Source organism: Martes martes, assembly GCF_963455335.1.
Source record: "Martes martes genome assembly, chromosome: 16".
Lineage (NCBI taxonomy): Eukaryota > Metazoa > Chordata > Mammalia > Carnivora > Mustelidae > Martes > Martes martes.
The window spans coordinates 25,714,067-25,739,338 of record NC_137904.1 but is presented as its reverse complement, the minus strand read 5'-3'; the positions used below and the strand labels follow the sequence as shown (position 1 = coordinate 25,739,338).

Genomic DNA, 25,272 nt, shown 5'->3' with positions numbered 1-25,272 from the left:
TAATTCTTGCCTTGAGCTATCCTCACGTACATGAAGTGTTTCATGATATAAAGTCCACAAAGAAATTTAAAAATGAGCCTCCGATAGAACATGTGGTCATTTTAGCATTAGACCTCAGTAATACTCTGGGCCTATGTCCCAACTAGATAACTTTATCTGAACCCCTGAGATGTGCACAGGCGCCAGCGTTTTGCCCGTGCTGGTCTCTGGTCCCTCTGGAACGGCTTCCTTGCTGTGTCCTCCAGATCGATTACTTCAACAATCAGATCATCGTGGACCTCGTGGAGCAGCAGCACAAGGGGATCATCGCCATCCTGGATGATGCCTGCATGAATGTCGGCAAAGTCACTGACGAAATATTCCTCGAAGCACTTAACAGTAAATTGGGCAAACACGGCCATTTTTCCAGCCGAAAGGTAATGTGTTTTATGAGGACTTCCTCTCCTTTTGAACTGTCAGATTTTCCCCATTGCTGAACAGAATTAAATGGTCTTAAATGCTGGGTTAAAAGAATGTCCGCTCAAGGAAGCAAGGAAAGCCATAAGCATCCATTCGGTGGCCTACTGCTATAAATAAATTCTGCCTCTCTGGTTTATGGGATGACAAGAACGATAAAAATCATAATATCCAGGAGAGGGAGCTCCAGACTATTCAATTTGCTAGAAATAGGAAAAAATGAACATGATTTTAGAAAGCATGATGTCATTTATAACCAATAGGTACAGAGGCTTTGTTCATGTGCTAGAATTTTGCTCCTGCATCTGATAATTCTGGCACTGAAGACAGCTTTTGTCCTTGACTTTTTACTGTAATCAGTTATAAAATGTAGTATGTGTGCTCTGCCACAGTTCTTCACACTACGTGACTTTCTTGAGCATAGAGAAGCTCTGGCTGTAATTCTCCCCATCACAAGGAAACTCGTTCCCCTAAATGAATGGGTATCCCTCTCAACTCCCCATTTTCCACATTCTAAAAAGGTTATTAAATAGATCACATTTCTGTAATAAGTGGTGACCGTTGTGGTTGTCGGACTCTCGTGCCGGGCTTTGCGTACGGTGTGTTTGCCATTAGGATTTGCCCTAGGAGGGGCCACCGTCATCCCTGAGTGTTCCCTACAAATACCGGCTTGTTCAGCAGCCAGAAGCTGAAGGAGAAACAGCCCCGATGCTCCGTCGCTTCCATAAAGAAAGGAGCAAACATTTCTGCTCCTCCATATTTGCATGTAAATCTATGACACACTGCCAATTTTTTTTAGCATGAATAAGTCCATTTTCTAACTTTACTCCCTTTGAAAGTATGTAATGGGAACAGTAAGAATCTATAGTTAACTAGATAAAGCACAAATCATCAAGAAGTAGATTACTGGCTGATAGTTGTTTTAGGCCATTTTATTTCTAAGCGGTTCTCCTTGGTCTGTTCCTGGGGATTGACTAGGATCCCGACTATGAGTCAGTCAGCTATCAGATCCTACGGTCTGACATTTTACATCGGGGTTCTGGTCGGAGGCGTTCTTCAGTCATTTCCCGTGCATAACACAGTGCTTAATACATGCCCCTCATCTCCCAGGCATAAGTCGGGTGCTGGGGACAGAGCAGTGAGCCAAGTTAGAAGCATCCTACCCCATTTAAAGTGATCTGTTGTAAGATGGTATCTACAGCCTACGATGGGTTATCTACATCCCTTACAATCCCAGCCCAGGTTCTGGAGACTCACCTAACATCCTGCCTACCCCAGATGGCAGATAATCAGTGTTTGTAAAATTGAGTTGAATTTGGTCATGATCATACCAAATAAATCTGATGGAATATGGAATTTTAAACTAAAACATGCAGGGCTCCACTTCATTTAAATAAGTAACTATGGGGACGCCTGGGTGGCTCAGTTGGTTAAGCGGCTGCCTTCGGCTCAGGTCATGATCCCAGCGTCCTGGGATCGAGTCCCACATCGGGCTCCTTGCTCGGCAGGGAGCCTGCTTCTCCCTCTGCCTCTGCCTACCACTCTGTCTCCCTGTGCTCGCTCGCTCGCTCTCTAACAAATAAATAAATTTAAAAAAACATAAGTAACTATGAATCATGATAAACCACCTCATTTTGATTCAACTTGGCCATTTATACACCTGAATTAAATTTGTCCACCAAATATTTTGAAATATCTCATTCTGAAGGTAGCCATGATACAGAGTACTTTTAAGCAGTTGCCACTGATGTGGTAAGAAATTGCAAAATAATGGTTTATCTGGGAAGACAGGAATTCTCTCTCTTTTTTTTTAAAGATTTTGTTTATTTATTGGAGAGAGAGAGAATGAGTGAGTGAAGGGGGGGTGGAGCAGAGGGAGAGGGACAAGCAGACTCCCTGCTGAGCATGGAACCCAACGCAGGGTTCAGTCTCCTACCCTCAGATCATGACCTGAACCCAAATCAAGAATTGGACGCCCAGGGGCGCCTGGGTGGCTCAGTCGTTAAGCGTCTGCCTTTGGCTCAGGTCGTGATCCCGGGGTCCTGGGAGTGAGCCCCCCATCGGGCTCTTGGCTCAGTGGGAAGCCTGCTTCTCCCTCTCCCACTCCCCCTATTTGTGTTCCCTCTCTCACTGTGTCTCTGTCAAATAAATAAAATCTTAAAAAAAAAAATATTGGATGTCCAACCAGCTGAGCTACCCAGGTGCCCCAGGGATTTTCTTTCTTTCTTTTCTTTACATGTAGAAACCCAGGTGTCTTTGACTCTAACCCGGTGGCTCTTTTTTCCAGCATCTCCCTCCCCACTCCCCTTGTCTGACAGGGTAAGAGGAGGTGATGCTGGAGGAGATGCCCCCTGAGATGGGGATTTCTAAAGTATGTTAATTTCTAGGATTACTGCTTTAACAAAGGAAAGAAATGGGATAACCAAGCTGTCAGGATATTTTCATCACTATGAATCTTTCTTTTAAATAACATTATTATCCTGTACGTTACGCCAGGTGTTATCATTTGCTGTTGGTTACAGATCAGCTCAAGCTACTGGCATGTTAAATCAGAGGTTTCTGCCTTGTATTTATTTAGGAGCTAAATGGTTCCTCCTACATTAAAGTTATGGAGAGATAGGCAAATGATCCAATAAGCCATGAAATTCCTATTCAAAGTACTGCAAACATATAAAGTTAAATGATATACCGAACTTAATTATTTCCAAAACGTAAAGAAAAGTCAAAAACCTTCTATGTTCGGATCACTTGAGACTTTGCAATATCCAAATGTAAGGATATTCAATTAGTGTGGGCATCTCCTAGGTCCTTTTCCACGAGGAGTTTTATAAATGAAAGGCTTTTATAAAATGGTTAACGAGAGAGAGAGGGAAAGAGGGATTCCATTTTTTGGAGACCCCCTGTATGTTCGATACTTTGGTCTCCGTGGTTCATGGAAGCTTCAGAACAGCTATCTGGGATAAGTAACTGTTTAAGGATGCAGAGCAAGTAGATGGTAGAGCCAAGATTTGAACCTCGGAAGTCTGACTCTAATTTCTGGTAAGTATTCACTTGTCTGATGGGTAAGCTATTCCTTTACTAGTCCAGTTACGAGTGCAGAAGCCACGCTTCTGGTTGGGGGTGTTTTTTGGCTAAGAGTGCAACTTAAGTTGTCATGCGTAACTGCTCTCAGTGCTTTCTGGATTCTTAGATGTCTGCTTCAGAATCTGTAGGCTATTGCGTGATCCTTCACAGGGCAGACAAAGGAGTCTGGGCATTACTGTAACAAGGAGACTGTGGAGGCCACCCCACAGAAAAACTGCCTTTCCATAAACTGTTCTTCTTCAGGGGGAAATAGTTGGAGGAAGTTGATCTCCTTTGAAATGATAACCCTGAACTTGACTCTCATCTCAGCAAAAGACAAGTGAGCCAGGCCATTGTGTGCCTGGGAGAGCAGACATTACATCTGGTCCCAAGAATCCTTCCCAGAACGACCACCTATGAGCTGTGTGACTTGGGCCAGTTACCTGATCTCTCTGACCCTTAACTTCCTTGTATGTAAAAGAGAGCTCCTAATATTTTAAATGTCAGTAGTGAGGATTGCCTGAGATGTATGTGCCCAGCACATGGCAGGTCCTCAGTGTGGTATTCCCTAAGCTGAGCCTGGAACAGAAGGAGACTGTGTCAGTCAGGGTAGGCTGGGCCACTTATGACAGCAGCCAGGCTTTCAGCACCGGAGACAGTAGTCCATTTGTGTCCCAGGGACCCCGACTTCTTCTGTCTTCCGGCTCTTCTATCCCCTTGCCGCTGTCCTTCTCTGCATCCAGTTAGTGGGAGAAGAGGAAGTACTGTACAGGTCATCTACCTCTTCCCAGCTTTGGCCTGACACAGCCACAATTCCTTTCCTCTCCCTGTCCACTGTCAAGCACCTCGCCACATGGCCGTATCCACCTGCCAGGGTGGCTGGGAAGTAAGTCCAGCTGTGAGGACTTCCAGTGAAAGCTCACAGGCTTTACCACATAAGCGCCACACAGGGTGATTTCGTTCATAATGGTATCACGATGTGTGACACTCTCATCATCTTACATGACCCTGGAGTATATTTTTAGGAAAACGAAAAGAATCTGTTTTCACACTTATCTCCTTATTGATTTCTTAGCTCTGCGCCTCAGACAAGATCCTGGAGTTTGATCGAGATTTTCGAATCCGGCATTATGCAGGTGACGTAGTGTGAGTATCTTACTTGGGGACCTAACACCATGATCTGCATGCAGCTTCACTTCAGAAAACAGAGCCAGGGGAAATAAAAACTCTTTTCCTATTCATTTGTGGTTTTTAGCCATCTCATAGGCGAGTATAGTTTCATCTCCCCACTTAAAAAAAAAAAAAAGAAAGAAAATTGGCTTCGTTTCATTCATTGCTTCCTTTTCCAACTTTTCTTGAGCGTACACAATGGTGGCCGTGCGCAGCCCCGGCGTAGCTGGCGCTCAGAGCAGCTGATGGGTAAATACCTCATGGGAGGATGTTAATGAGAGAAAGATGGAGGAGATGGGCCTTTTCGTGAAGAAGCTAACGGTCCAGCGGTGGGCGCCAAGCACATACATGCTAAGTCACTATAACGAACAATGGGAAGGAGGGTCAGACAGGAGATGCGTGAGGCCTTATGGAAACACCGAGGAGGGAGAACCATGCCAGGGCAAGGAGTACAGAGAGGTTTTGGTGCAGGAAGTTATACCCAAGCTGAGTCCTCAAAGTAAAAGAGGCTCTGTCAGGGGCAAGAATTGGGAATTAAGAAGGGAGAGGAGCCAGGAGGCTCGCGGGCCCGGAGCCCAGAGCCACCATCACGTGCGAAGAGCTACAAGCAGTTGGGTGACCACGTGAGTGGTAACTAGTTTTTCCATATTATTTCCAAATGTCAGTTGGAGAGGTAGAAGTCTCACCAGCCACATTTTCTGGTCACAATATCAGAAAAGTAGAAATTAATAAGAGAATATAACTACTTCAGTAGGAGGCCCCTAGGGCTGCGATAACACATTGGTGACTTAATTGGAGAGAAGTGTGTGCTTTCCCAGTTCTGGAGGCCCCAAGTCTGAACTCTGGGTGTCACAGGGCCCTGGGATGGAGGTTCTGGGGGATGATTATTCCTCGCCTCTGCCAGCTTCTGGTGGCTGCAGACACTGCTTGGCTCACGGCCGCGTCTCTCCAGTCTCTGCCTCTGTGCTCACACTGCTGCCGCCTCCTCGGCATGTCTGGGTTAAAACTCCCTCGGCCTCTTTTTTTTTTTTTTTTTTTTTTTTTTTTTTTTAAAGTAGGCTCCATGCCCAGCAGGGCTCCAAGGCCCCAAGATGGGCCTTGACCTCACAACCCTGAGATTAAGACCTCAGCTTAACCGACTGAACCACCCAGGCACCCCTGCCTCTGTCTTAAAACTACAATTGTGGTGGTGTTTAGGGCCCACCTGGGTAATACAGGATCCACTTCTCTCAAGATCCTTGACATCATCACATCTTTTGTCATAGGAAATCACACTCACAGGGGCTGGGAATTTGACATGCATAGCTTTCCGGTGGTGGGGGCAACATTTTTCTGCCTGCTACACTTACTATGCATTGTCCACTGAACACCACTTCTTACCTGATTATTGTTTACAGTTTCTTCTCTTCCTTCCTCATTTTTTACATTAGGAGGTCTCTTCACCATAACCCATTTTAGGAAGAGATTACATAACAACAACAATAACAAAAAGGCAAATGATCATCTCCACAAATGCCAAAAAGACATTTGAAGAAATTTTAATAGCTGTCCCTGATTTAAATTAAAACTCTGAGTCATAAAATAATATGGCTCGAGATGATCACCCCATCTGTCAAACTAGCCATTAGTGCTGGAATGGCACCATTCTCCACTTGTTCTGGTCCCGTTCCAAGGTTCCAGAACACTGAAGAGGGGAGAGGCAGCAGTGGGCACACTCTCCCACTAAAAACGCAGGCCTCATTTGCAGGACGTGTCTCTCCAGTTCGGAAGCATCAAAGCAGAGCTGGTCAGAGGCCTTGGAGATCAGCTAGCCTGGTGCCTTTACTTTATAGATGGAGAAACTTAACGGAAGGTGTGTAATAACACCTCATCCAAGGTCACACAGTAAGTTTATGGAGTGGCTAAGACAGTAACTAGTTTCCAGACTCCTAGTCCAGAATGCTAGCTGACCTTTCTGAGGGGTATTCAATGCCCTAGATGTCCCCTGCTATCCTTCAGCCCTTCGATCCTTTTCTAGATTCTTACTGCATTATCTTCTGTGTGCACAATGTTTTATAAGGCCTGGTCTCCGCCCACAAAGAGCTTTCCGTATAAAGCTGCATACATACCTATATGATTGTGTGTGTGTGTTTATTTCTACTCATAAATATGCATACACTTAATATACATACATTTGCATGCATACATCAATGCAATGCAATAAAAGATGGTCTAAGATAATCACCATACAGTTAATAATAGTATTGTCAGAATTTAGAAGTAATCACATGGTGTAATTCTTCTATCCATGAGAAGCCCAGGAAGGCTGATGCTAGTCCTTAGATGCTAAGAATTATTTTTGAAGGGAGAAGTGGGAAGGGTGCTAGAAATATTCAGGAAATAGTAACTAGGTCCATTTAAGTGGAATGTGTCCTTTTGTACGGAAATGCCTGGAAAATTAGATTGAGATCAAATCATAATTTGTCTTAAAGGCCAAAATAAAGACTTCACAGTTTGAATGTTCTAGGTTGGACAAAAGATTAAGAGTCAGGTGGCTTCAAGGTTTCAGTGCAAAGTGACCTGAAGGCCTTAGGAAGCGGATCTGGGGTGCATGAGGCAAGGAAGGAATCTGGGACCTGGTGACCTTGAAGCTCCTCTGAGCACTGCAGCCTGAAGGAACCCTCTCTGAGAATTAAATATGTGAGGCTGGCACACCGGTGAGGGGGCAGGGTAAGACATCTGAGAATTGCCTCGATATAATGATCGTCAAGGCAGAAAGTACAGACCGGAGAGTAAGTCGAGCTGTCAGGGGGATCTAGAGCTCGTCTTTGCATAGCCTCTGAGCCTCGGTCAGTTCTGTGCCCCCAGCAGTGTACTCGCTCCTCCGGGTGGGGTCTATGCCCATCGCTGCCGCAGAGCAGCTCCCCTCCCTCCCTCACCCACTGCAGACATAGCCAGCCTCTCAGGACCTTACTCCTCTTTTTCCTTCAAACCATGAATGCCGGCCTCCTTGTTTCCTCTCCTGTCCTCCGTGCATGTGCCTGCTCCTCTCCCTTCATTTGATCTGTTTCCCTGTGTGATCTCCCTTCCTCTTCCTCCTCTGCTTATCCAGATCTTACCGTCCTTTGCAGTTCTTCTTGGATTATTTTATCCCACCCTGAACACACTGAGAGAACCTTAGGCAAGTCACCTTGACCTCCTTACGGAAGAGACTGTTAGTTCCTGTATGTCGCAGTTTTGCTTTTATCTTAGGAGTGCTGGATGATAAACACAGCTATCTTTTTAAGAGTCATCTTCTTGAGGTAAGCAGTAAACCAGTAGACAATGACGGTCTTAATCATAGTGATGGTACTGATGTTTGCTCTCCTTTTGAGGAATCAAAACAACATCCCCTCTTTTTAGTAGGTAAATTTGATATTCTTTAACACAGAACAAAGTGGAAAATATTAGCTCTACAGATGATTGATGGCATTATTAACAGTGGAAAGGCTTGTAGACTTGTCAAGAAACTTAAAGGTGGCTTTTGCTTAGTGAATAATGCATGTTTCCCATTTTTTTTTCCTCGACTAGCTATTCGGTCATTGGATTTATTGACAAAAATAAAGACACTTTGTTTCAAGATTTCAAGCGTCTCCTGTATAACAGGTAGGACTGAAATTGTATTATCTTTCCATTAAACTCTTTGTCATATATGTTGCATAATAGGTATGCACATGATTACTTTTATGTGGCAATTTTAAGAGCTTCTGACAAATTTTCTAGTTCTGTGCGACCGTAATGAATGAATGAAATAATATGATTATAGAGTCTATAAATTTAGGACGGGGACCTGCTGCTAATGTGACTTCCCTTGATTTCCCTTGGGTTCCCTTCGTTTCTCTGTTCACTACTGCTGTCCTTCTGGCACCCCTGCCAGTGTCTCCAGGGGAGGCCAGTGGCAGTGGGGGAGGGGTCTTGGATAAGGTAAATGCTTTACACATGCAGATTCCCACTGTAGTCCCTTTGCTTCCAACTAAGAGACCCTCCTAATATCAGAGTGGCATCTAATGTCCATGTTGACAGATCCTCAGGGGACAGAACCTTCCCACAGTTCTAGAAAATGTGGAAAAGATGTGGTGAAATAACACCAGCCAAAGGATACGAAGTTCAAACCCAGTACGAATGCTTTGGAAAGAGCCGTAAAGAAAAGCCTCTCAGCCCGTTTCTTCTTTTGGACGAGAGAAATGTAATCACGTACTTACTAAGTCTACTTAGTTGGCCAAGAGATCATCAAAAATATGTTCAACGTGCAGCTGTGAAAACAATTTAGGCTAAGTGCCTGCCCTCCTGGCTCTGCTCTTCTGGCAGAGATGACAGTTAATAAGAAAACAAGTCACTTAACGGTAGTGACAAGTGCTGTGGAGAAAAATACAGTAGGTAGGAGGTTGAAGTGTGCCGACAAGGAGCGGGAGGGGAGCCATTATTGAGAAGGGTGATCAGAAAACCTTCTTAAAAGAGGGGACTTTTGAGCGGAGGCCCGAATGAAGTGAGGGAGTGAGCCGTGAACTTGTCATGGGGTGGGGCAGGGAAAGCACTGCAGGCAGAGAGCAGCCACTGCCAAGGCACCAAGGTGGGAGTGAGCAGCATGGCGTCTCGAGAGCAGCAAGGAGGCTAGTGTGGCTAAAAGCAGAGTACGGGGGTAGGGAGAGCGGTAGGGAATGAATTTAGGGAGGTCAGCAGAGCATGGATCGCAGAGTCCATGAGCCAAAGTAAGAATGAAACATGAAGAGAAGGCATCAGAATTTATGATAGGATATGATTTATACTTTAAAGAACTCACTGGGGCTGCTGTGTAAAGGGCAAGAGAAGAAATGAGGAGACCAAACAGGAGATTCATAATCCAGATGGTGTAACAGAGGTCATGAAAAGTGGTCAGAGTGAAGGATACTTTGCAAGTGGAGCCAACAAGGTTTGCCATTAGATGGGATATATGGTAGGAAAGGAAAACAGAAATTGGAGACAAAGCCTGAGCCCTGGGGAAGGGATGCTCGAGGTGGGGAAGACAGTGGGAGGGGCTAACTGGGTGGGGGAGATGGAGTGTGTTGTTTTGGATGTGTTATGTTATACTGGACACGCTGCTGGGAATGCCAAGTAGACAATTGTGGGTATGCATCTGGAATTCTGGTAAAGGAGGGACTAGAGCTACAAATCCATGGTCATCAGTCTGTTGACAGTATTTAAAGCCATAAGACTAGCTGAGATGAACAAGGGTGAACTTACACAAATAGAAGAGAAGAAGTCAAAAAGACTCATTCCTGAGACTCACCAGCATTCGGAGTCAAGCAAGAAAGAAGCAACTAGCAAAGGCAACAGGGCTGCCAGTAAGGTAGGAAGAAAGCCAGGAACCTGGTGTCACAAAGACCAAGCCAAGAAAAAAGTGCTTTAAGAAGAAAACAACTGTAAACCGTGTCAAATACTGTCCAAAGCAAAGTAAGTTGAGAACCAGGATTAACCATGGGATTTGCTGACATGAAGTCCAGTGGGACTCTTGACAACACTGGTCTCAGTAGAGTCGTGAAGACAAATGTCTGATTGAAGTGGGCTCCACAGACTATGGATAATGAGAATGTGAAGACATGGTGTTTAAGCTCTTCTTTCAGGAAGTTTTACTATTAAATGGTTCAGTGGCGTGGATGTTGAAGGTTCCAAGGACAGTGATGGAGCTCTCTCCGCACCAGAAAGTTACATGGGAATGCGAGAGGGGCTCCAAGTAAGAATCGGTCACGGGTAAAAGGGACTTTCAGAAAGGAGTTTCGCAGCTTGAACTTTCAGGCAAGCTGCACCCACTTTGAGGGAAAAATGACAGAGTCTGGCATCATTCTGTGTAGGTAATGTCAAAAACTCAAACTGGAAAAACGGCTTCAGTTGGCCAGTGGCAATGTCAGCGTGTGTTACCAGGCAGCCACGCGGTGTACCGGGAGGCTACAGAAGGCAGCATTTGTTACCTTCATGAATTTATTGTGGCCCATGGGTTCAGCTCAGTGAGAGCAGCTCTGCCTCTTAGTGGTGGACTCACGTAATCCCAAGTTCACAGGACCAGTGTAGGAACAAAGCCCCAGATTCTTGGGGAAAATCTGACCATTTTTCCCTGGAGTTTTTTATTTGCATTGGTATTTTTGTATTTGCATTGATGACAGGCTGTTCCCCCCACTGGAAAACCTGCTTGGGAAGTCACGTGGCAATGAGAATTCTAGTTTATTAATTGACAGTGAAAAATATTACCCATAGAATCCAGAGTGCTTAGTTGCTTGGTAAGCATGGAAGTAGAACAGAGGGACTTGGGTAAATCCAACAGTTAAGGGCGGCAGGCTCAGAGGAATGTGTTTCCCAGTGGGGATGGTCTTACAAAGGTCTGTGGACTGCAACTGTTTGTATATATCTGCATAATAGGGAAGGTCTTGCCAGTGGGATGGGGAAGTCTTGAAATTATTTTGGCTAAAACCATCTTCCTAGATCGTGTTGGGATAATCTTCCTTTACCTTTGGACACTTTTCGATGCTTCTGTGGCTAACCCTTCTCAAATCCCCATCCTTTCTCTGTACATATGTGAAGAGGAATCCTTGCGTCTCTGGTTCTGTAGACCTTGAGCGTATACTTGCCTGTATGCGTGCGTGTGCATGTGTGTGCGCGTGTGTGTAATGGGAAGAGGAAGGGAGGGAGCAGGTGGCCCACCAGATACCCAGACTCTGCTCTTCACTACCTCACTGCTAAGTCAGGTAAATTGTCTTGTCTATTAAACCTACTGGGTTTCTGGATAAATAAGCTTCCCCTTTAAGAAAAGGGCTCTTACAAATGTTTGGAAACTATTTTGTTAATATTACATGCATGACTTACTGGCCCGGAAGTTCATTCTCTTTAGAATGTACGTGTCCGGATTCATTACATATCAATTCTACTATTTAATAATAGTAATAATGAATATCTTATTTCCTTCATTTCCAACCTTCCCCTCTCCCTCCATTTACAAGGTAAAACATGGAAAGAATCCAAATATGGCCAATAGTGAGATAGGTAGAAACTACGTAGACCCAAACAGACTGCAGTCTTCAGTCTTTGGTCTGCATCAGAATTTTCAAAGTGCACACGTTCTACTTTCTGGAAATTCTATTCAGTGAGTGTTAGGAAGACATCCAGGCTTCCTCTGCACTAAGGGTTGAGAACCATTGCCATAAATTCTCTCTCAGCCAAAGACTAGAACGGAAAATTTTAAGAAGAAACAAGAGACCTTTATGGGGTCATTTTTACTGAGAGGGGCCTCATTGGGAAATCAGGGATCAGGACCAGAAAAGGGATAAAATGAGCCACACGCAGATCACTGGGTTAATTTACCGCCACCTTCCATGGTAGTCAGCACCGCTCGCTTGCAGGGGTGGGGGCTGGGAGCGCTGCTCTGTCTCTGTTCACAGACCCCGTCAGTCTTCAGCCCACCACTTATCCTTTTTGTCCTCTTGTCACTTACTCCGGCATTTCACAGATGTTATTTTGAGTCTCTGTGTGCAGAAGTTAACTAGGTATTTGGAGAACCACTTCAATTTCCTCCTTTTTACACCAGGGAGAGAAAAATGGGCAAAATGACGGCAGCAGTAGACACAGTTAGCAGAGAATGTCCTTACTGACTCCTTTCTCTCTCCTCAGCCTCCAATTTAAAAATAAATAAATAAATAAATAAAAAGATTTCTGACAAATAGCATTGTAGGGTGACAGGTGGCAGCACTGCCTGACCCCCAGAGATGTGGACTCACGTGTTGTACGCCCGAAACTAGTGTAACATCATGTGTCAGCTGTACGCAAATAAAAAGAAAGAGAGAAGTTTCCAAGACACAAGCAGCATTTTGAGTTCCAATTCCTCTAAAATCAAAGGCACCCAGAAGGAAACAGGAAGAAAATCAGGAGTCGAGACCACCACATGTCATCTTTGAAGAGATACCTCCACAGAGCCACATAATGATTTTTCTCAAATACTTCACATCAAACCTGGCCTGAAGTACACTGTGGGAGTCGGGTGGAAACGGTCTCCATGTCACATCAATGAACTAGCATAACTGCCCATAACAGAGTGCATAAATTCAGCTGTGGGACGGGGTCTACGAGAAGGCGATGTAGAAATGGTTCTTTAGTGTTCCTGCTTGTCTTGTTTGGAAGAGCTGACTTTTTGTCCTGTCACCTGTTCTGTGGGAATTTTTTCCCCCATGAGAAGATGCTTTCACACCCGTGTTTCCTTCAGTCCCATTGAGCATTGTTTTTTCCCTGGAGGCTTGTCCTCCTCCTTCTAAGTACCACCCAACTTTTGATTTTACATATGTATGGTAAGAGCTGTGTTAGACATTTGAGGGTCCTAGATGTCACCTAAAAGAAGTTTAAAGAATTCTTTTCTCAGTTTATTTATGTATGTCATCTCTACACCCAACATGGGGCTCTAACTCACAACCCCAACGCTAAGAGTCACATGCTCCACCAAGAATTTTTTAAACGTAGGATAGTTTGGATGCATCTTCTCCGTCTGTGGTATGCTGTCTCCCACTGCACTTTCTCAGCCTAATTTTCTGGATGGAGTCTTTTTCCCAGCTAGGCCTTGTGAGTGCAGGCTGCAGTCCACGTGTGACCCAGAGTGCAGTCCAACAGAATGGTTTCTTGTCAGACTATTGCAATGTAATGTTCACATCGCTCTTCCTGTGCCTCTCAGTTCCAATCCTGTGCTGAAGGATATGTGGCCCGAAGGCAAACTGAGTATTACGGAGGTGACCAAGCGACCTCTGACTGCTGCCACCTTGTTTAAGAATTCGATGATTGCTTTAGTGGACAACCTTGCATCAAAGGTAACTGTTCTTTTTTCCACATATCCCTCTTAGGGCCACTTTCGGTGGTCATCAGCACTGCTTGCAGCCATGGGCTCCCCCTTGATGCATGTTGCAGAGAATGTAGGTGCGATTTGCCGATTAGGCAATTGTAATAAATCAAACTGAAACATGTCTATTTAAAGTGAATGTTCTACTAGAATTTTTATTCCTGTTTTGTTTTTTTTTAACGTGGCTGGGTGAAACAGTTGTTTGTGTCTAAGAAGAAATGCTTCTTGTTAAGGTTGAGCTTTATATGGTTGTCAAAAAGGCAAAGTCTTAGTGATACCTTAAAAAGATAATTCTATATATACATATATATATAAACTATAAAGTAGAACATGTACCTGGCAAAATTAGCTTCAGCCCTGTACAAAAGAAAGGGCGTGGCCTAAAAAAAATCTTGAATTAAATAGTAATATGCCATCCATGTATCATGTCTGGATACAAAATGACCAGAGTATCAAGAGGAAGTTTAATATTTAAGTATTGTCCTTAGGCTGTTGTAAACAGTTGAAGTAAAATGTTGTATTATTGACAGTTGGTTCTGCTGCTGATTGCTCCTTTCAGGTATAATACTGTTTAGTAACATCAGTCTGTTTCTGCCCCCCCCCCACCATCCGCCACCCTCCTCCCATTGCCACCCCATCCTGCCACCCTCCTCCCCCCCTACTCTCTGCCAAAGAACAGATTTCTACTCTTAACTGCTGCTGCTGACAAGTTTGATAAATGAGGCGGCTTTCCGGGACTCATTATTTTTAGTTCCTTCATTTTTATCTCTCTCTTCTGGTGCTTTTCCTCTGTATTTTATTCTCTGTTGTTATCTTTTTTTTTTTTTTTTTAACCAACTTCCTCTCTAAGAATTTAAATCTCTACTGTTCCTGATTACTTCACTATGGATAAATTAGGCAAAGGCACAAGAACACATCTGTTCAGTAGCTTTCTATTTCTTTCTGTCAGGATTCTTTGGCTTCACGTGACAACAAATAAGCCCAGTTTGCTGGCTTGTGGAATCAAACCTCCAGAAAGGCAAGGGCGAGGACAGCAGAACCATAGACCAGAACACCATTAGAATCCTTCCTCTTGTCTCTCAGCTTCTCTGTGTTTGTCAGCTCCAACCTGCCTCATCCCACAAGAGGGAAGGTAAACCTAGAAGGAGGGCATGTGACACAAGAAACAGAATTGAACACAGAATTTTATAAAACATATTTATAGAATATATTATAAATAGTTTACAAAATGTATTAGATTTATTTCATTAACTAGGAAGGGACTGCCTTTATTTTCTAAAATTGATAGTTAAATGTGCATTTTTTAAAAATAAAAATTCTAGAACCATCCCTAATTTCTGTACCAGGAACTGCATTCTAATAAATAATAATAAAAGAGAGACCCCCTCCCCCAAATGAGTGGCTTAAACAGAGAGACATTAATTTCTTTCTCCTGCAGGTAAGGTCCAGAAGCAGGCATCCCAGGACTGGTATAGCAGCCTTAAGGTTTTTAGGGACCCGGGTGCTTTCTGTCTTTCTCTTCTACCATACGTGTGCTTGGTGTCCATCGTCCTGGCCCAAGATGGCAGCAGGGGCTTCTTCCCTTTCAGAGGCACTTCTGGGAGTCTCACACAGCATGTCCGCCGCATCTTGTTCACTACACCTGGTTGCCAGGGAAACTGGGAAGTGCATTTTTATCCTGGTCAGTAGCGTACCTAGCCAGAAATAAGTATTCCATTTCAAAAAAAGGTGCTGGATAGGAGGTAGGCAGCTAACCTGGCAGTCTCTGCTGCGGCTTCCCAAGGGGTGAGGGAGAGCAACCTCTCAGCCCCAGAAAAGGCAGGAAGGTGGGGGGGAGGGGAGCCACAAAGGAGAATGTTACTTTTAAAAAATACAAAATTATATGATAGAAATAAATCTAAATAATTGGTACTCAGCATAAATGTCAATAGACTAATAAGACTAGATAGAAAGTGTAGCTATAGGCTTCGTCCAGGAGATTCCTAAACACCACTGTGCAGAACACTGAAAAACAAAGCCTTCCCCCCAAAGACAATTAAAAGCCATATCAATGAGAGGATAGAATTTAAGAAAAAAAAGTATTAATACAGGTAAAGAGACTCCTAACAATCCAATAAAAATCCCCAGGACAATAAAGCCACTTGGAAATAGGTACCTAACAACATAGCTATGATTATCCATGACATCCATAAAACAAAAAAAAGAAAAGAACCTGAAAAAAAAATTTTTAAGGCAAAATGGACACGTCCACAATCCTTGTGGGAGTTTTTTTTTTAAAGATTTTGTTTATTTACTTATTTGACAGAGACACAGAGAGAAAGCGCACAAGCAGGCAGAGTGGAAGGCAGAGGGAGAAGCAGGCTCCCTGCCAAGCAAGGAGCCTGATCCGGGACTCGATCCCAGAACGCTGGGATCATGACCTGAGCCGAAGGCAGAGGCTTAACCGACTGAGCCACCCAGGCGCCCCCTTATGGGAGATTTTAAACCAAATGTACCAGAGACTGATATTTGAAGCAGACAAAATCCTTAGTAAGAATGCAAAAGCATTGAAAACCAAATATAAACTTTAATAAATCAAAAGAACACTGCACCCAGGAAATAGGAAATACATATCCCTCTCAAGTATGTACAGAACATTTCCAAGAACTGACTACATGCTAGATCTCAAAGGAAGTTTTAACCATTTTAACAAATGTATACACACATATGGTCTCCATCCTCACAGCAAGTAAAATAAAAAGCAGCATTAGTTTTTTTTAATATGCTTGGGAACTTGAGAAAGAGATGCTCTCCTAGATAACCCACAGGCTGAAGAGGAAATCACAATGGAAACTATAAAATATCTGGATCTACATGACAAAAGAATTTATTAAAATCTGTAGAATACTGCTGAAGTGGTCCACTTGTTATACCTTTATTAAAAAAAAAAAAAAGTAAAAGTAAATGAGTTAGGGGCACCTGGGTGGTACAGTTGGTTAAGCATCTGCCTTCAACTCAGGTCATGTTCTTGGGGTCCTGGGATCGAGCCCCGCATCACCTCCCTGCTCATGGGGAGTCTGCTTCTCCCTCTCCCTCTGCACCTCCCCTACCTGCACTCTCTCTTGTTAACTCTCTCAAATAAATAAAATCTTAAAAAAACAAAAAAGTAAATGAGTTAAGTTCACTTCTTCATTCAAGAAGCCAGAAAAAGAATTCCAAAGAAGAAAATCTAAAGAAGAAAATAACATTTAAATAGCAAAAAATAAAATAGGTCAAAAAATAGTCAAATAGACAAACCTTTAATGAAAATGATAAGAAGAAAAGGCAATATTATGAATGAAAAAGGGAAATGACTTCATATATATGAGATTTTAAAAGGCATAGAATATTATAAACAACTATATGGCAGTGAATTTGAAAAATTAATTTTCTAGAAAAATATGTTGTCAAAATTAACTCAAGAAGACATAGAAAATCTGAATAAATTAGTCATCTTAAAGAGTCTAAATCACTAATCAGGATTCTGCCTTCTCTCAGCTCTGCCAGAAACCCAAGGCCCAGATGGTTTTGCAGATACATTTTATAAATCTTTCAATAAACCAATAATCCCTATTATATACAAACTGCTTGGGAGTGTAGGAAAAAGAGAGGCCACTACCCAACTCATTTTATGAGATTAATATTACCTTCATAGTAGGTTAATACAAGAAAATAAAATTAGATCAGTTTCACCTAGGAACATAGGAAGATCTTAAAATGCATTTTGTAGTAATGCATTTGCTAGGAACATGGTGAAGAAAGTGTTTACTAAAATCGATTGAAAACAACTGAATGTTATGGGGCGCCTGGGTGGCTCAGTGGGTTAAAGCCTCTGCCTTCAGCTCGGGTCATGATCCCGGGTTCCTGGGATCGAGCCCCACATCGGGCTCTCTGCTCAGTGGGGAGCCTGCTTCCTCCTCTCTCTCTGCCTGCTTGTGATCTCTGTCTGTCAAATAAATAAATAAAATCTTTAAAAAAAAAAAAAAAAGAAAACAACAATGTTAGGTAAAACATAAAAATCAATTTTTGAATGCAACCATGAACTAATAAGAAAGTAAGGAATATGTAGGCCAGGGAATGAGTGAAGGCAGAAGTTAGGGGAAAAATAATATGCTGTCTCTATGAGGATTTATTTAAGTAGGTAACTGTGAGTATAGGTATTCAAGGCTGGGTCCTCCAAGTGAAGCCCAGGCCCTGCCCAAACTAGTGTGTCTAATAAGAGATCCCATGCTCACACACGCATGCGCACACACCATACACAGGTCTCCGAAGGGCCACTTTGTCAGAGGGATACATCTAGAATGAACTAGAAATAATCCTTCATTATCTGAGAGAAAAACTGCCTGTCTTGGTCCTTGGCAGTGAACCAAGGTAGGGGGTAAATATTCCTTGAGAATTTATAATCATAAGCCAGTTTTTATGAGGTTTTCAGTCCAAATTCATATTACCTGGGTGATCTAAAAAGCTTGCACCAACAATTTAGTTTAAAGTGGTCCAAGCCTGGTATTATCCCCAAGTATCTGATAGAAGCAAGAATTAAGAATTCCTACACACATAAACCAAGTACCATGCACAAGAGTCAGACTAAGCAAGATTCAGAGTCATGAAAACTTAGAGTGGAATTATTAGAAACAGAATATAAGAATGTTTAATATGTTTTAAGAAATCAAAGGCCTAAAAATATGAGAAAGAGCAAGTAACTGGGCAATTGATAGAATTAAAAACTAAAATTAAAAAACAGATAGGTGGGGCACCTGGGTGGCTCAGTGGGTTAAAGCCTCTCCCTTCAGCTCAGGTCATGATCCCAGGGTCCTGGGATCGAGTCCCGCATCTTGTCGGGCTCTCTGCTTGGCAGGGAGCCTGCTTCCTCCTCTCTCTTTGCCTGCCTCTCTGCCTACTTGTGATCTCTGTCTGTCAAATAAATTAATAAAATATTAAAAAAAAAAACCAAAACAGATAGGTTTAACATCAGTTTAGATAAAGCTGAAGAGAGAATAGAGAAATGAAAGAAAGAATAAAGGAAATTATCCAAAATTCTACTTAGACCAAGAAATTAAACAAAAAGAGATAATATTGAGAGACATAAGGATAAATGAAAAGGTCTAATGCATATCTAATCAGGTACCCAAGGAAAGGAGAGGATGGGCAGAGCAATATTGGAAAATATATTGCTGAGAATTTCACCAGTAATGAAAGATAACACTTTGTGGAGTCAGAAAGTCTAGTATATCCCAAGCTGGAAAAATTACAAGAAATCTGCATTTAATAACATGGTGAAATCCCAGAACATTAAAGACCAAGAAAATACATTACAAGCAGATTTGCTTAAAAGAATAAGAGCCTGAGAGAAAAGAACTGTAAACCAAAATTCTGTCCCAAGAGTATATGTTTTTCAAGAACAGAGACACAGTAGGGGCACCTGGGTGGCTCAGTCGGTTAAGCATCTGACTCTTGATCTCGGCTCAGGTCTTGGTCTTAGGATTGTGAGTTCGACCCCTGCATTGGGCTCGGTGCTGGGTGTGGAGCCTACTTAAGGAAGGAAAAAAAAAAAAAAAAGAACAAAGATACAATAAAGAATTTTTCTGAAAAGAAAAAAGAATTGAAAGCACCCTAGAGGAATTCTAAAGGATATATGCATCAGGCCAGAGGAAGAGTATATAAAATGAAAGCCTGAAATGCAAAAAACAGGGCAAAGAAAGTGGTAAAGGTGGATGCATATATATAAACTAGAAAATAATATTTTATTGGTAAAAATACAGATTAGAATTAAATAGCACAACATAGCATAAAACTGGAAGGGTGGGTGATTATAATTTGGATAGTTAAGATCCTTGATTGTTCAGGAAAATAAAAATATTGCTTAGCTTATAACCCTGATGATGACACACAATTTCAGATTAAATGTCCTCTAGGAGTCACGAAAAGAATAGAAATGAGGTTGTAACTTATAAACTAGTTGGGGTGGGTTGGGGGAGGCGAGGCAGAATCAGAATGAGAAGCAAATAATCTGTTCTAAAAAAACATCGAAAGGAGGAGACAAAAGACATAGGAAAGCCAGGACAAATTAAGAGGGTAGAAAGAAACCCAAGCATTCTAGTGTAACATTGAATGTAAAAGATGGATGAGAATTGTCAAATCCAACCGAAGAATCCAGAAGAGTTGAAAGTTTAAGTTCAAAAAGATGTACCAGACAAATTCCGACAATCTTGGATCACCTCAATCCAAGTTCAGGACCTGGAGTGGCTTAGAGATGGTCCAGATTGTTTTCCATTGCCTTTTGATTCCCAGGGTTAGCTCCTCAGGATTGCAGACCACTGACCCTTCTCTATGGCCTTGAGTTCCAGCCTATAGCCCCCTGGCCCCATAAGGCTCTCTGTCCAGATGAAAGCAGCCCTGAAGTCTGGCCTCACCCCCTTTGGATTTTAGTCTTATTCTTATCTCAGTTATCTTATTAGTTCTTCGATGCATTTAAGATTCTCCCCCATCCCATGTCTGTCTAGTGCTTTCCCTAGTGATGTTACTGGGAAGGTTGATGGTGTGGCTTAGTCCGGCACCACTAGGAGTAGAAGTCTTGACTCCTCACCTGCTTTCAGAGTCTACACAGTGTGTTAAATCCATGCCTTGTGTCTCCCCCTAGATTCTCGATCTTTTAAATACAGGGAGTGAGTTCTACTAATTTTATATACCCCTTTATATCTAATAAAACACACCCTAAGCAGATGGTTGGTGAATTATTAAATGAACTTGAATCTGTCCTGTGATTCTATTTGGCAGTGTTCAAAGCAAGTTAAATGGGTGAATGTCTAAATACAGTGTCTTTTGGCTACTACATATGCCAGTTGGTATACTTTCACAAATAATGTTTTCCATAAAATATAGAGAGAAACAGGTTAAAACGTGCAAGAGAATGAGATCAGTATTAACTTTCGCAGTTTAACCTTTATAAGACACTTGAATTTGTCAAATTTAGGATTTCTTAGGCTGAGTCAGTCTAGATATTTATAAATGAGAGAGGAGGTGGCATTTATAAATTGAGGCAGAATGCTGATTAAATATAGAGAAAGTATTTCCACTGGATTCCTTAACTAAAGATTTTATACTACTAAACAGGATGGAAGGGCATTTCCCCAGCCCTTAGTTGGTAGTGAGTGTCTAATCCAGTGTTCACACTTCATGTACAAATCAGTTAATATTGGTAAAATTCCACTAAGCTGGTTTCTGTTGTGTGAAGTTACTTATACTAGTCAAATGATACCTTATACAAAGATTGCTTTGCCCACATAATTGTATGAGTTACTGAGTTCTAAATATCTTAAATTTACACTATAATTTTCTTTTTGACCCAAAGATCATTTAGAATTATATTTCTTTAATTTCCAAATTTAGATTTTTTTAATTACCTTTTTGCTCTTGATTTCTAGCTTAATCTCATTTGTTTAGGGAATATATTCTATGTGATTTCAGTCCTTAGAAATTTGTTCAATTTTCCTTATCTATATGCTTTGTTTATGTATATAAAAATAATTTGCTTTATACTGTATACACTTCTATCAGGTTAAGTCTGCTACTTATATCATTATCCGATTTTTCTGCATTCTTACTAATGTCTTTGTTTTGTCAATGCCGAAATGTGACAAAATCTGATTCTGAATTTGTCTACTTTTCCTTGTTGTACCTTCTGTTTTTGGCTTTAGATAGTCTAAGAATTTATTTAGGCTTATTCAAGTTAGAACTATTATTTCTTCCTCGTGTTTGAGTTACCTCTCATTATGATATGCCTTGCTATTTCTGTAGTGCTTTTTGCCTCAAAGCCAGCTTTGCATGAATAAAATAGTTATACCACCTTCTTTGCGGCCAGGGTTTGCATGGTATATCTTTTTCCACCCTTGGACTTTCAACCTTTCCATATCCTTATGTTTCAAGTATGTGCCTTGTAAGCAGTGTATAGTAAGATCTGGTTTTTTATGTAAGCTGACGATCTTTGTCTTTTGAATACATCGTTTAGTTCATTACTCTACATTACTTTTAATGTAGTTTCTGTATGTTGCATTTAAATCAACTGTCTCATTAGTGCTTTCTGTTTGATGCTTGTGTATTTCTTTTTCTTTCCTTTGTAACCTTCTTTTCAATTGGTCATTGTGGGCAAAAGGTAAACAAAATTCTGTTTCTTCTGCTTGACAATTAAACCTCCATTAAATTTCTACCTCTGTTCCTGGAATTAACGCAGTAAGATGTCTATCAACAGTATTACTACACAGCACTGCTTATGATAAAAATTACCCCTGTTTGTAAGTTCTTATTCTCTGCTGGGAGAATAAGAAATGTCTGATGGGGATGACATACTTGGGCTTCCCTGAGTACAGGGACTCATGTAGTAAGCATGTCCCTTTTGAGGACCCTGGATGCTATGTCTTCAGACCTATTTTAAGGGATATTGGATACTATGGGGCATGAGGCTTTTAAACCAAGGGCACTTTCCATACCCTCTCAATGTGGATCTTTCTCTTTGCCCCTAAGCTGTCACCTGACTGCTGTGTGGACAGCTGCAAGGGCTCTAACACTTCCCCTGGCAAGCCATGTCTTTGTCCTGAGTAGACATGTGCCAGGTGTGGCCTGTGAATCTTTTGAGGCAGACTGTAACCCTCTGACCCCTGACACTCAGTGTTGCAATTATTTTTATTATTCCCTTTGTTATTTTGGAAGATTTATATCATAATATTGTTTTGGTGGTTATTTGATTATAATTCCATTCTTCAATATCAAAAATCTAATATTATTTGGTACTTTTACCTCCTTGGAAAATGGAAGGTCCATAAAACATTTTTTTTGCTGGGGGGGGACGGGGCATAAGACATTATAATTCCATTTGCCTTCCTCTCAATTTCTATGCTGTTTCGGTCATGTATTTTAATTGTGTGTGTGTGTGTAGCCAGCAAAATGATGACATCATCATCATTGTTGTTACTACTTCACAGTCAGTACCTGTTTAGATCTACTCATTTATTGCTTCTTTTTTCCTCTATCTGTATCACTGACCTTGCTCTGGAATCATTTTTCTTATGCCTGAACTTCATCCTGTCATATTCAAGGTCTGTTGTTGACAGAGTCTGTGGCTTTGTTTACCTGAAAATATTGTGTACAGTTTTCATTCGTGAAGAATATTTTTGCTGGGTGTAAGAGTCTACATTGGCAGTTCTTTCCGTACTTCAAAGATAATACTCCTTTGTCTTCTGGATTCCAGTGTTTCTTGTGAAAAATCATCCATCAGTCCATGTGTTTCTCCTGAGGTAATGGATCTTTTCTCCTCTGACTGCTTTTCTTTGGTATTCAGAAGTTTTACTGCAACATTCCTAAGTGTAGTTTTTTGGGTTTTTTAAATCCTGCTCATAATTTGTGGGACTTTTTCCATTTGTCACAGTTTGATTGTTTTTCATCAGTTTTACAAAGTTCTTGGCTATTCGCTCTTCAAATACTGCTTCTGTCCCTTCTGTCTCCCTCATCTGGGACTTGAGCTACTCAGACCATCTCGCCAAATCTGCTATGCCTCTTAACTTCTCCTTCGTTTCCATGTTTTTGTCTCTCTCTGCTTCGTCCTGGGAAATTTCTAGCCAGGAATACCTTCGAAGACGGATCCATTGACTTCTCGATTTCCATCACAGTGTTTTTCAGTCCTAGGTTATGCATTTGATTCAGTTCATTTTTATAGTTTCTGGTTCTATAAAAAATTCTCAATATTGCCTTCTGTCGTCTTGAGCACAGTAACCAGTTATTTTATTACCTCTGTCTGATAACTCCAATTATCTGGATCCCTGCAGGTCTGTTTATTTGGTATGTTTTTGCTGTTTCTAATCCTTATTATCTTGGTTCCTTATGTGTCTGGTTAATTTTTATTTTGCTCCCAAATTATATTGGCAAAATTATTTCTAGAAATAGGGGCACCTGGGTGGCTCAGTGGGTTAAAGCCTCTGTCTTCGGCTCAGGTCATGATCTCGGGGTCCTGGGATCGAGTCCTGCATCGGGCCCTCTGCTCAGCAGGGAGCCTGCTTCCTCCTCTCTCTCTGCCTGCTTTTCTGCCTACTTGTGATCTCTGTCTGTCAAATAAATAAAATCTTAAAAAAAAATTATTTCTAGAAATAACCGGAGACCCAAGTTTATGTCATCTTTCTCTGGTAAAGATTTACCTCTGGCCCTTTTAGGCAGCTAAGAGCACTAATATTTCAAATCAGCTATTTCAGTTTCATGTCCCCGTGAGGGCCTGCCTGCTTCTGACTCACGCTCATTGCTAGTGGTGGCCTTTTTGGATCCCAGCCCGAAGTGAGAGGGGTTTGTTTACCCATGACCTCCTTTTCAGGCCCTAGTCTCTGATCTCTTTCCTGCTAGCCCTCTGAAGCTATCAAAACTTCTACTTAGACCCCATCCGCTTCCTCCGGAGTTGGCAGATTCTCCTGGGGAAAAGGAGGCCTCAAACCTGGAAACCTCCACTGCATCCTCCTCCTCCTAGATTATGGTCCCATCATTTAATTCTCCACTGTCTTTAAGCAGGTGTTTTTTTGTGTATTTTAATTGCCTGTCCTAGCTCTCCCCAGCATGAGTGCTTGTTTAAATTACCTAGTCCATCATTACTAAAGTGGAAGTCCTAATACTCTGTTTTCATAAATTAGGTTATTAGATCCAGAGAGACTTTAGCAGAGTTAGCTAAGAGCAGAGACAATGAATGCCCAAGTATCCTGATTCTGTGTGATGCTAATTCTGTTACACCACTGCCAAGTGTACAGATAGATCTAGTAGCATTTTGGTATTTGCTGTGCTCAGTGACACTTCTCACAGTTTATTCATCAAGCAGTAAAGGTCTCGTATCTCAGGAAACTCACAGAAAGTCCTCATGTTAATAGTATGCCCTCCCTCCCTCCCATCCCATTAGGTTTGTTTTAAATTTATTTAAATTTTTTTAAAAAGTGAGCCACAATCTCCCCATATAAATCTTCCATCTGAAAACCATTAGAGATTCATGAGCATGTGGTCACCCATCACTATTTTCTAAAGTAAGATTCTGCTTGTACTTTATAATAATAGCAAATCTCTGCTTAATACCTAAGCCAGGGATTAGTGTTTCAAAGAGGGAAGAAGTATCAGTTGTCTACTAATTCATAACAAGTCACCCTAAAACGTAGTGCCTAGAACAACAGCAATTTATTGTGTGTCTCATGATTTGGTGGGTTGACCAGCCAGTTCTGCTGGTCTCACTGGGGCACACCGAACAGGTGTAGTCAGCCGAGACTGGATGGTCTAAATGCCATGACTGGCTGAATGACTGGAGAACTTGGCCTCTTTCTTCTTTTAGTTTTTAGTCCTGGGTTTCTTCACGTGACGGAATAAGTGTTCTAAAAATTCACAACATCTCAAGGCTGAGTCTCCACGAGTAACCCAGTATCACTTCCGCCATATTCTTTTGGTTAAGACAAGTCACAGGGCCAGCCCTGATCCCAGGAGTAGGGTGGAAAATTCACCTCTTGCTGGGAGGTGCAGCAAAATATCATGGTCCTGTCTTTAAAGCTGCCCCACTGTGATGAGAAAAGGCAGGCATGGTAGGCAGAATAATGGCCTCTGCATTTCAACACCAGTTCTCAGACACTGATAGACAGAGTGTCCTACAATTCAGATCAGTTCTACTACTAACTACCTAGAACAGCCAGATGAAGAGA

General features: G+C 41.9%; 1 protein-coding gene across 3 annotated transcripts in view; it reads left to right on the top strand.

Moving 5' to 3' along the window:
* MYO1D (myosin ID) overlaps nucleotides 1-25,272 on the top strand; it is a 339,001-nt gene that overhangs the window by 112,771 nt on the left and 200,958 nt on the right. For all 3 annotated transcript variants that reach the window (XM_080825903.1, XM_080825904.1, XM_080825902.1), the window contains exons 11-14: nucleotides 246-416; nucleotides 4,595-4,665; nucleotides 8,239-8,313; nucleotides 13,391-13,523. In XM_080825903.1, coding sequence (XP_080682029.1) covers nucleotides 246-416; nucleotides 4,595-4,665; nucleotides 8,239-8,313; nucleotides 13,391-13,523 — 450 coding nt within the window. The remainder of the gene's footprint in view (nucleotides 1-245; nucleotides 417-4,594; nucleotides 4,666-8,238; nucleotides 8,314-13,390; nucleotides 13,524-25,272) is intronic.